General features: G+C 40.0%; 1 protein-coding gene and 1 long non-coding RNA gene across 2 annotated transcripts; both read right to left on the minus strand.

Moving 5' to 3' along the window:
* Positions 1-1,556: 1,556 nt before the first annotated feature.
* LOC125585173 lies at positions 1,557-4,254 on the minus strand. Its single transcript, XR_007322101.1, has 2 exons — positions 2,020-4,254; positions 1,557-1,912 (listed from the first exon to the last, which is right to left on the minus strand). It is a non-coding gene; the product is annotated as an uncharacterized LOC125585173 (long non-coding RNA).
* A 5,640-nt stretch (positions 4,255-9,894) lies between these two features.
* On the minus strand, positions 9,895-11,160 carry LOC106398121. The gene has a single exon (XM_013838717.1). The coding sequence runs from the start codon at positions 11,158-11,160 to the stop codon at positions 9,895-9,897; it is 1,266 nt and encodes a 421-aa protein (XP_013694171.1).
* Positions 11,161-13,177: the final 2,017 nt, after the last annotated feature.

Raw genomic sequence — 13,177 nt, forward strand, 5'->3', positions numbered from 1 at the left:
ATCAAATAAAGCCCGTTGCGACGCACGGGTCCAAATCTAGTATATTATAAAATTTGATTGGAAAGTAATTAAGCTGGGTTTGACTTCAGTTGTAATTAAGAAGTGTATTTGCATATATGTAAATATGAAGCAGGATTATTTGTTGACCGGAATTAAGTTGTATGTTCAAAGTCAAATGTGTTTTTGGCCCAATATTAATTTTTGATATTCAGTCAAATTCTTCTTTTTTGGCACATTATTTTTGTTTTAGATATGTGTTGCTATTAGTCAATTTAAACTTTTGGCAGAATACTTTTTTGTAAATAAATTATTTTAGTGCTTTATTTATTTTTGCTATGAAGATTCATTACTTCTTTAATATTTGATTTGTGGAACATAAAACCAAGTATATATTCTTTTCCAAAAAACTATAATATTTTTGAAATATTTTAATTATTGTAAATATTGATATGTGTTCATGAGCTTTCAAAAATGTACCAGCTACTTACGCATGTAACTTCCTATTGATCATCGCTTTATTTTCTAATATTTAAAAAAAAAACATCAACATATAATTTGATAAATATTATGAAAATACATGCACATTTGACTTAATTATAATAAAAAAATAATTATACTTCATTTTGAATTTGAAAGAATATATGTAACTTAATATACTCACAACATGAATGATTCGACTAATCCAACTTATATCTAAAATCATAGATTTAATTACGATAAGAATATATAATTTTATAAGAATAATAATTTATTTTATAAATATAAATCATATGACAACTCAAAACATATTAAAAATGAAAATAAAATATTAACCAACTGTTACAATTTAGTTCTTTTGTAAAACTTATATATATTCATGAGATTTCAGAATATTATCGTTTCGTTATATTAATTTATGTAATTTGTAACCAGACACTTTAGTTTACTTTTTTTTTTCATTCTAAGCACAATATATCTTAAGTTATACATAATCTTCATAAAATATATTTACATATCTAAGACAACAGCCACCTAAATGCAAATAAGAAAATAATCAAAATTTTAATATATAGAATAAAAAATATTACAGCTGAATTCATATATGCAATCTAATTTACCCAAATGATAACTAAATCGACTGAAAAACTACAAAACCGATTAGATATAATATATATAAATCATATGTGTAATTAAAGTAATATAATAATATTAATATAAATGATGCATATAAATTATAAATTATTTTAAATTTAAAAGTAAGTATCAATCAATTATATAATATATTTACTTTAGAAATATTTACACCCGTGTATGAGCACGGAAAAATCACCCCGTATCTATAGTATTTTAGCTAAATATTTGACACTACATACCGACTCATGTTTTTACCCTCAATCGAAATATTTTTTAATAATAGCGAAGTTACTGGCCTACTTTACAACATAAAAACGCATCATCTGTAATTTTGTATTACCTATAGGAACTAACCATTTCCATCAGTCCTTACTTCGTTACAAACAAATGATAAATTAGAAAGTAAGAACATAATGGTAAAAGTAATCGATACACAGTTCAAGAAGAAAATAATCCATACTGCATTATATTAATTGATAGCCAGAAAAAATGACTTGCCTTTTGACACACCTTTAGAGAAGTAATGCCGCATTTCTAAGACGGGATGAACGAGACATAAATGGAGAATATTCAAATACACTTGATGCTTGTGCTTTATACTACTAACCCCAACTATATATTGATATAAGATTGCAATACCAGCCCCACTTTGGTGAAAATAATCCACTGAGCAAAACTTATATCGAATATGAACTTAATATAGGTATATTCCATCTTTATTCTGAAAAGCCCACCGATTGCTAAAGAAAACTCCTGATCGTCCCCTTCTCCATATTATTTAGCCTGAAGTTACATTTACCTGCATTTATAGTTTGTTTGTGTATGTACATATAACTTTATCATACAAAAGCTCCATGCTATAAGAAGAAATTAAAGAACGAGATCAGAATGATTGCATAAAAGTACCATGGCTTAAGTGAGTTTAACCGTCAAACCAGAAGCACGGCGGCCCAGCCGCCATACATGGACGACAAATTTTTCCAAAGATCAATCGGCTGATTATTATACTATTGTGTTAAAGAGATCTTCGTTTTTTTTTCCTCTCTGGAGCTTGATCTGCATCTCTGAGGAAGTTCTTTCCTTTTAAGCAAAGCACAGAAGGTATTATAAAAAAATTAAAAGATGATAAAGCAGCTACACTATTTAAAAAATAAACTAATAAATAGGAGAAAGACGTTGTCTTTTGGATTATTGAGACGAGACGAGTAAACCAAACCTAATTTTAAAGTACGAAGGTACCGTCGGATAGTCGACACGGCGAAAAGCTAGACCACGTGTTTGGCGTTGAAACAGTTTTAGTATGAGACAAAGATTTTGCTAACCCACGCCGCTCTTCTTGTTCCACTTTTGGATTTCGTTTTCAGTGTCTCATCGGCCCCACACTCTGGCCAATACGAAGAGAACACGAGGATATCTATGTTGTAAACACTAAGACAGTGACGTTTTGTTTATTAAAGATGTTAAGTTGCCTCAAAAGACTTGGCCACTTGATCATTATGAACCTGATATCGACGTCATCTCCAAACTTGTATAGAGAGAATGTTTTTGTGTTCGCAGTACAGTCTGAATGTGTTTTCAGTTTCCTATTTTGAGAATCAAGAACATTGCAGGAGTGATACACGCTTAATATATAAAAAGATACTTCTAGGTTTACCAGCAAAAAGTATATCATAAGATAACATAGTCCAGTGGAGTTATTGATTACGGATCACCTAATCAATTAGACAGTTAATCTAACCCTTTAATTAAATACATTGATTAAAGCTCATTAAATAATGATATTGCTCACCACTTAAATCATAGTATGAGCAATGCCCTTCACTAGCTCCCATAATTAATTATCATTACAAAAAGCTTTACTTTTTCATGATATTTGTTTCTCACATTTATTGAGTCAAATCGAGACATACAGACAGACAGTTCACTCTAATCATTATGGGTTTGTTTACGAAAGAAGCAAACAACATCCACTAATGATCAAACCAATTAAAACCACGAAGATGTTCAGGGATTTCCATGCATCCCAGGGTGAGATTCTCACCGGCTGTGACCAGGGGCGGATCCACATATAAGGTTGTGGGGTCAGTTGACACCACAAAAAATACAAATAATTACATTTTTAAGCTGTGTTCATTAGTTGACTCTATTGTATTTGGTTCAGAAAGTCCAAAGTGAACCCACAAACCTGGGTTCAAAACCCATTTCTGGATTCACCGTTGGCTGTGACTGCAGGCTGCAGCAAGTGCAGCTTTCAAGTCTTTTGACAAACTTTTTCGTTGATCCAAGAAATTCTAGAAAATCTAGAGTTTAATTTATAACGCTTTCATAATCGGATCCTTCTCAAGTTTTGCTGCATTTGCTTCCATTATGTCAAATTCTCCCACACCGTCATAGAGAATGAGAAACCAACAAAAACTAATGGTAAATCTTGTTCTGGTGCTAAGTGGTTCTGACACCAAAATGAATGTAACATAAAATCTACATAATTCTCATGATTGGGATTACCAAAAATAAAATAAAAAAATTCTCATGCTTAAACCAATGAAGCCTTCACAATAGAATAAAAATGGTACATTTCGTAGGCTATAGGCCAGTGCCGTGCGAAAGTCTACAAAGGCTTGAGGCAAATATAAAAAATGGGGCCTTTTAACCAAAAATAAATTAGCAGCAAAAATTAAGAACTAGAAGAATTAGCGGCAAAAAATAAAAACTAGAAGAATTAGCAGCACAACTATAAAACAATCAGCACTAGTATAACAATATATAAATTGTTTTAAAAAATAAATTAGCAGCAAAAATTAAGAACTAGAAGAATTAGCACTACGTGGTACAGGAAGAAATATATACCTTAATACAAGAAGAGACAGTGATGATTAAATAAAAAGAGACACTCTGCTTGTTGACAGAAGCACACAACAAGGAACCAAGAAGAAAGGTGGTGGGATAATGTGTGAGAAATAAATTATACATACAACTTAAGAATATATATAGATGATAATGTATAAAGTAGTTGCGATTTTTATTCCCTTTCTATTTAGGAATTTTGATAAAACGAAAGAGATTTTCTTTTTTTAATTTTGGAAAGTTGACAATAAAACAAAATTAACTTTTTCTAACAAAAGTATTGAAAAAAAATTTCGAACTTCTCATGATAATATAGCATCTTAACTAAAAATTTTGCCTAAAACCACTATGCTACACCAGATTTTTAGAATTATGGAACCCTAAAAAATCTATATATTTTGGGGGCCTGAGGCAAAAGCCTTTTGGTTACACCTTAAGCACGCCTCTGGCTATAGCCCTCAACAGCTTGCTACTTCCAAAAGCAACCACATCATATATGCTTAAACATGGAATTCGGACATGTGCTTAGATAATAGTAAACAATACAATATTCAAATCTGTAAACGTAGACAAAAACTAATGTACATAAAATAGATTATGAAACTTTATATAGCCGAATAAAATACAGTTACATATTTGCATAGACATATTGTTTCTACAACGTGAACTCTCGATTGTAGGCTTCTTTTCTTGTTGAGCAAATATATGTGTTATTATTCAAATACGATTTCTTCAGATCCAAAGATAGAAAAATGAGAGAGAACCCCTGGTTCCCCAGCAACAGTGCTTCCGCCTTCAATCCTCAGCTTCTCACCACTGGTGAAAACCGCCGCCTCGTCCCTTCTGACCCTCCCGACCCTGACCCTGACAACCCCCTCTCCCTAACCCGTTTTCCCCCTCTCAACTCTCCCACTTCTAAATCCCCAAAAACTACTCGTGGCCTGTTGAAATCACCTCTGATTTCTGCTGCAGGATCGAGCTCTCCTGTTACTGCTCCTACTGTGAGTTCGAGCTCTCTTTCTACTACTCCTATTGAGGTTCCAACTGCAACCCCAACTCCTTTAGCGTCTTCGGTTGCTACTGTTTCCAGATATGAAGGTACTGTTCAACTAAACCTTGAAAACTTTAAAATCCTTCCTCCGAAGTTTTCTTCTCCAATTCAAACCAACAAAGCCTCAAGAAACCCTCCCCCTTTGCCTCCATCTCTCCCAAAGAACTCGAAACACATAGTCTCACCCTATTGCTAGCTATGTCCCCTCTCTTGCCTCCCACCAGAAAACGGCACCTCCCTCTCATCAAAACCCTGAGACTCCCATCCCTGAGCCTCAATCCCAACTAACAAACCCCCAACTGCCCCCTCCCTTGTAGAAAAAATTCGCAAGTCAGAGGATAAGTCTCTTAGGAGACTGGCCCCTGCTACCTTCTCTGAAACTGGCCGTCCGCGTATGCTAATTCCAGATAGTGTCTTTCAAAAAGGCGCTGGGTTGCACAAAGACTTTATAATTTGTTACTTTAATGGTAGGCCTCCACCATTCAACCACATTCAAAGTTTTTTGAATCACCTCTGGGGCAAAGGAGTAAGAGTTGAAATTCATTCCAATCCCTTATCTCGCTCAATGTTGGTGAGAATCCCCTCCGACTATCTGCGACAAAAAATATTGGAAAAAAGAGTTTGGTATGTCGGAGATTCTATGTTCCAAGCTGTCCAGTGGTCGTCTTCAGCTTCTACTACCTCGCCACCATTGGAAACGATTCAGATATGGGCTCACCTGGGAATCCCTTTGCATCTATGACATCAGGAGGGGTTAAGTCTGGTTGCGGGTTTGGTGGGTCAACCCAAAGAAACTGACGATTTCACATTGAACCTTGTCAGTTTGACTCTGTCTCATGTCAAGGTAGATGTGGACTTAACAAAGCCGCTTCCCAGTGTGGTGGAATTCACCTGTGAATCCGAGGAAGTTGTTGAGGTGATGGTCTCCTATCCCTGGGTACCGCCTACTTGTTCCCACTGTAAAGAACTCGGGCACATAATGAAGAACTGCTTGCTTCTCCCCCCTCCTCCAAAGAACCCGCCGCCCTCTAAAAGGTCAAGCAAAGCTGCAGCTTCGAAAGACAAAGCCACTGTCTCCCCGACTCCTAAGAGCATCCGCTTTGAGGGTTTATGGGGGGAGTTCACACAGAAATCAAGAAAAAATAATAATAAAATAATTCAATCCCATGAACCACTCTCTCCTAAAGCTCTCTGGGCTGAACCCCTCCCTCCTAAAGTTCATCACTGTAGCGCAGGCCCCACGTGTCGTGGCGGCCCGCGATTGGTCTAGTTTTTTTTTTTCTTTAAAAATCAAAAAGAAAAAAAAAATTTAATAATAAAAAATTGAAAAGATGAACCCCAAGAGGGGGTTCATTGATGTGGGTGCTCTAACCCTCCAACTGACATTCCTAAGACTCATGCCTCTTCTTCTGGTACTCCTGCCGCTGTAGTAAATCCTCCAGAACCTTGTTCTACTGATCCTCGCCCCTCTGCTTCCCCTTCTGTCCCTTCCTCCGACCGCACAAAATCAGCCTCACTGCCTCCATCTCATCATATTCCCTCCCTTAACCCTTTTGTGTCCCCATCGCCTATCAAAGATGCTCCCCTTTTGAATCCTTCATCTATTCCCACTTCTCCTTTTAACCTGTCAACTAGCATCATCCCCCTGAACTTCTCCTCCCCTCCATCGCCTCCTGAATATCCAAAAAAAACACCTCGTCCCTGTTCCTCCAATCAATCTTTTCCCTCCTTTATTGCCCAACTAAATTTTTTCTCCTCTTCCTCTTTTACCCCACCTCCCACTGTACCTTCTAATCATCACTTGTCCTCTAAACCCTTTGCTCTTTTGGCTCCTCCTGGTTCTCTTCATCATGAAGAGACCGTTGACTAATTTCTATGTATACAAAAACCTTTTTTTGGAATGTCCGCGGATTGAATGACCCGGACAAGCATGCCCCTTTTTGTCAATGGCTGGCGAGTCATCAGCCCTCTTTTGGCTCTATTTTGGAATCCCACATCAAGAATCATAACCTTACCCACCTAATGAATAAGCTCTGCCGAGGTTGGAATTATACTACCAACCACGCTGAAGATGATGATGGCCGTATTATCATCATATGGAAGGAAAATATCTCTTTGCGTGTCCTGCATCAATCAAGACAAGCAATGACGTGTGAAGTTAAACTCCCGGGCACCACTCCTTTTATCTATACTGCCATATATGCCTTTAATGAGAGATTGGAAAGAACAGTCCTCTGGGTGGAATTGTTCAACACATTTCAAACTTTCGCGCTCGACACTGTCCCTTGGATGCTTGGAGGAGACTTCAACCAGATTGTTCATCACTCAGAGCACTCTCATGTGGCTGTCAACTCTCTCACTGCTAGTATATGGTGGAACTCAAGGACTGTCTCTCTCAAATGGGACTGTTTGACTTGTGCTATCAAGGATCCTGTTTTTCATGGTCTAATAAACAACCAGAATCTCCCATTGCCAAAGAACTGGACCGGTTCCTCATCAATAGCCAAGTCCTAAACTTGTTTCCCAATAGCACCGCCTTCTTTCTCCCAGCCTTAACCTCTGATCACTGTCCTTGTCTTGTTGACCTTTCTTACAAAATGCCTTCAGCTGGTACCCGTCCCTTCAAATTTTACAACTACCTAACCAAGCACCCAAACTTTCTCCATGTAGTTAATGAAGCGTGGGCTCAAGCCGGAAGCACTGTATGGAACCTCACCGCATTCTGCTGGAAACAGAAAAATATTAAGAGTGACTTAAAAACACTAAACAGAGATACTTTTTCTCAAATTCAACTGAGAGTTAGTGAGGCTAACCGTTTTTTGCAGGATGTGCAGGTACAAGCGATGCAATCACCTTCACCACAGCTTTTTGAGCAGGAAAAACAGGCTCTACAACACTGGAACTTCTTGAGAATGATAGAGGAGAGCTATTTCAAGCAGCGGTCTCGAATTAATTGGCTTAAAGAAGGGGATCTGAACACTACCTACTTCTTCCGGATAGTCCAGTCTTGCCTCAGCTATAATACTATCAGTTTGTTTATCCTATCATCTGGAACCATCCTTACGGATCCTCTGGTTATGAGCGCACATGCAATAAGCCATTTCACCGGCATCCTTGGTCCTAAGCCACCGCCTCAGATGGGAATGGTTTCCTCAGTTGGTTGGTTCCAGTCTCTGACTCCATTCCGCTGCTCTGAACCTGTTGGCCAGTTAATGTTGTCTGTTCCAGAAGCGGATGAGATCACTAGTGTTCTCTATAAGCTAAATCCGAATAAGGCCCCGGAACCGGACGGCTTGACCTCAGGTTTGTATAAGTCATCTTGGACGATATTGGGATCGGAATTTGTCTGCTCCATCCGCCATTTCTTCTTCTCATCTTTCATGCCTACTGCAGCAAACTCCACAATCCTATCATTGGTCCCTAAACATCCAGGTGCCTCTAAAATCACTGACTTTCGGCTCATTTCTTGCCTGCACACTGTCTACAAAGTCGTCTCTCGCCTGCTTGTGAAGCGCCTAAAGCCTATCCTCAGTGACCTCATAGTCCCTAATCAAACAGCTTTCGTTAGAGGAAGAATTTTAGCAGAGAATAAGTCTCTTGCAGGAGAGCGCTTATAAATGGTTATCATAAGACAGGTGGTCCTAAGCGCATAACTATTAAAGTGGATATCGCGAAGGCGTTTGATACCTTATCGTGGGACTTCTTGTTCTCTTGCTTGGAAGGCTTGTGTCTACCTGCTATGTTTATCTCCTGGATCTGCGCTTGCATCTGCGCTTGCATCTGCACAACGAGTTTTACAGTGGGGTACAACGGATCAGTAAATGGGTACTTTAAAGGGACTCGAGGGCTTCGTCAGGGAGACCCTCTGTCACCGTACTTATTTGTCATAGCGTTAAATAACTTATCACTAATGTTGAAACAGGCGGCTCAGGAAAGGAGGTTCCAATATCATCTAAACTGCTCTTCATCAAAAATGACACATTTATGCTTGACTGACGACTTACTCATTTTTATAGATGGGAATGTCGACTCAGTACATGCGATCCTTCAGGTTCTGCGAGAGTTCGAATAACGTTCTGGGCTGGCGGTTAGTGTGCATAAAACCTCCTTCTTTGCTTCTGGTTTAACTGCAGCTGAGACGGATTTGATGAAAGATCTAGGATAACTAAAGTAAAGAACTCTCAAGGATTTCCAAACACAAACTTGTTTTATTAAGAATCTTTTAGACAATTCAACGGGACTTAGTCTAATCCGAATGATACAACGTCTAACCTGACTTGTGACGGACCAATTCTTAATCTACCCAGTGCACTAACGATGAAAGCTTCACCGTTTGCAAACCTAACGTGTGCTGCTGAACAAACCTCAGAGCACTTTGAAATAGTTCTTCAAAGCGTAACCTTGAAACCCTGCCTAGTTACCTTTTTATATACTCTTCCCTAAGATATCTAATCTTCCTGATATCTCTCCAACATACGAGATCTCTAATTGCTTCTATCTGAAGCAATATCTTCGTAATGGTTATCTGCCACGTCATTACCTTGTAACGACTTGTCACGCGATATGTCACATACCGGTTCAACCGTGTAGCACTTGCTCTGCTTAACATTGAACCGGCTCCAACTTGGAGCTAACATTCTCCCCCTTTTTGTCTGAATGTGACACTCTCAGCATCCTGCACATATCAGAGCCCAACCAAGAATTCACAAGAACAATAGCTCATAGAATACTACTGAATAGATACCATTAGTAACCGAATCAAAGCATGAGTCATGAGTTACAATCCTAAAGATAGAACGGTACAGAATCCAAAAATATGAAATGGAACAAATTACATGACACAGGTTCTAAGCCTATGTTTCGTTGAACTGGCTCATCCATGCTGCTTAGCCACTCTCTGTGTCTTCATCCTCCCTTTGGAGTGGATATTCTCCCCCTGCAGAGATGCACATTAAGACAAAAACCATTAGATAGTGATCGAAAACACATTTACCCCGCAAAGACATCTTACTCCTGAGCCTGCTGCGAATTCCTTTGAGGAAGGTGATCGCTTGGTCAATGTCTTCTTCGAGATTAGGTTCCTTCGAATCCGCTCCAGAGCCAAGACCAGCTTTCTTGTCCTTGATAACCAGCTTAGGAAAGTCTGACTCCGCTTCATCACTGTTGTCTGGAGGTACAGTGCGCTGAATAAGGATGACTTGCTGGATTAAGGTGGGCAAGATGATCCTTCTTTTCTTTTCAGTCTCGGTGTTCTCAGCCATTCTCAGAATCTGGTGGTAGATGATCTTCCCGAAGTTGAATCCTTTCCGAAGATGAAGCATGTAGATGAATCGGAGACGTTCAGCATTCATGGCTGTGTAGCTCATCGTTGGGATCCAGTTTGAGCACACTAGTTTGTACAACACTTGATTTGTGACTGTCAAGTATTTCGAGCTCATGTCTTCCCAACGTTTGATTCTGTTCCCAGAGAGGAGGGTGCAGACTTTATCAAGTTTCTCATTCATCCAGCTAGAGTCTTCCTCACAGCGCGGAATGCAGTACATTGTGTTGATCAAACTCGGAGAGAATTCTATCAACGATCCTCGTACGTAGACTGCAACCCCATCTCCCCAAGGTTCAGCATCCCCTAAATTGGCCACAAATTCACGAACTATAGACGGCTGGAATGAATCAGAGTCACAGACCATATAGAGTAGCCCGGCGTCAGCAACTACCTTCTTGACATCTTGGAGGTTCTTATCCGAGAGAGAGAGACGTTGCTGGTGAATGAACTTTCTCGGTTTGAGACTGACATACCTTTCTCTAGCCCCTTGAGTCATGAATCTGGCTGACATATGTTTCTTTGATGGTCGCAGTAGATCTAGTTTTTCTTGATACAAACCCTGAAACGCAGTTCGACTGTTTTCATACCGTGTTTCTTTGGGAAGAATCTCTTGCTGCATGTCTTCCTCCTCTTCCGATGAGTTCTCTTTGGACAGAGACTCCACTTCGGGTTCGGAGTCCTCCGGAGGCGGAGTGCATCTGATTCGGCGTTGGGAGGATTTGCGTGAGATTTTCCGAGAGCTGGAGACGGCAGTTTCAGGCACCTGTGTCGACAGGTGTGCTGAGTTGGTGTTGCGAGTTAGTCGCGAGCTTCGCCTTAACGGTTGCATGTTGTGGAGGTGTGAGATCGCCGACTTGGTGTGTTACACTCGAGGGGGGTCGCGCTTTACCTAAAAAGAAACCCTACCACTCTGCAAATACACATTACTTGGCCCAAGATAAAATGGCCCATTAAGCACTGACAGAATCGTGAAGAACAAGCTAGGCTTAATGATTCATTGTTTTTGATGGGTTACACTATCCATTATGTGTGTCACACACTCTCTTTGCATGACACATTTGTGAGAGACTTGGTGAGCAATCATCAATAGGTCATGAACCTGGGTGACCTGAGGTTCTGATTAAAGGATTTTACTTACAAGACTACTTACATAGAGTCTGTCACGATGAGTCAGTCACGGAAGTTCAAACTCATGCACAAATCTAACCACACATCAAGTCCCCAGCAAAGCCTTCTTAGTATCATACTGAGCATACACCAATGAGTAGCTGTTTCTCAGCTGAGTAGCTGTCACACATCAGTTCCAACCGTTTGAGCCACACACACTGTTCCAAAGGTTAAGTTACTGACACATTACCTGCCTCCCACTTCATGCTCATCGGGAGGATTAGTCAACTTCTTATTTCCCCAGAGGCCAGACCATGTTTATGCTCAATCAGAACAGTGATCGATACCAGGTGAGAGTGTGGTAACACCCTGATCCAGACCGATTGTTCGTCACACTGAGCCATTGTTCAGACATCTGCCCAATCATGACAGTGATCGGCTCTAGAAGCACGAGTATGGTGATACCCTGTTCCAGGACGAGTGTCTATCACACTGGGCCTTGCTTACCCCTTTCCTTTATTTATTATTTTTTTCTTTTTGTGGGCACTTCACCGTTTATTACCTTTGGTTCTTTTTCAGGTGTTTCTTGATCCACTCCAGACAGTGATCATATCTCAGAACGAAAATGCGGTGACATCCTGATCCGAGAAGAGTGTCTTTCTCCATGGGATATGTGTCAGCACCGTGTTCCTCAGGTCTGGTATGTGTCTTTCAGCTAGTTGAATTTGTACGCTCAGGGTTTTGCTTGGCGTGGACTCGATATGTGTTTATTTTTGTACATGCAGACCTTCCCAGCTGACCCCATGATGCTCTGTTCAGAGATCTACGATTCCCAGAGCCTTTTGGAGCCCCAGGAAAGTGTTGAAATCAAGCGGTTTTGTGAAGATATCTGCAAGCTGATTCTCAGATGGTACATGTTCAATAACTATCAATTTTTGCTCAACCAGTTCTCTTACAAAGTGGTGTCTGAGATCGACATGTTTAGTATGAGAGTGCTGCACTGGGTTCTTAGTTAGGTTAATGGCACTCATGTTATCACAATGAACAAGCATAGTGTCAGAGAGGTACCCGTAGTCCACCAGCATTTGCCTCATCCAGAGTAGTTGAGTGCAACAACTCCCCAAAGCGATGTACTCAGCTTCAGCTGTGGATAGTGACACACAGTTCTGTTTTTTGCTGTGCCAAGACACTAAGTTGTTTCCAAGGAAGAAACACCCTCCAGATGTGCTTCTTCTGTCATCGACACATCCTGCCCAATCAGCGTCGCAATACCCTGCTAAATTCACATTAGTCTCAAATGTATAATGTAGACCAAACTCTAGTGTACCTTTCACGTATTTGATGATTCGTTTGACAGCATTCATGTGGGATTCTTTAGGCGAAGCCTGGTATCGAGCACAGATGCCCACGCTGAGACAGATGTCTGGTCAGCTTGCAGTGAGGTACAAAAGGCTGCCAATCATGGCTCGATATAGTTTTTCGTCCACACTAATCCCTTCTTCATCTTTAGACAGTTTGGTCGTTGTACTCATGGGGGTTCTGGCAGTCTTGCTGGTTTGCAGACCAAATCTCTTCACCAAGTTCTTAGCATAGGTGCTTTGGGTGATGAAAATTCCATCATCCATCTGTTTGACTTGAAGCCCAAGGAAGTAACTGAGCTCACCCACCATGCTCATCTCAAATTCCCGTGTCATTGTGTATACAAATTCGTCAACTAGGGTCTTTGAGGTGCTTCCAAA

The sequence above is a fragment of the Brassica napus genome, chromosome C4 (assembly GCF_020379485.1).
Source record: "Brassica napus cultivar Da-Ae chromosome C4, Da-Ae, whole genome shotgun sequence".
Classification (NCBI taxonomy): Eukaryota; Viridiplantae; Streptophyta; class Magnoliopsida; order Brassicales; family Brassicaceae; genus Brassica; species Brassica napus.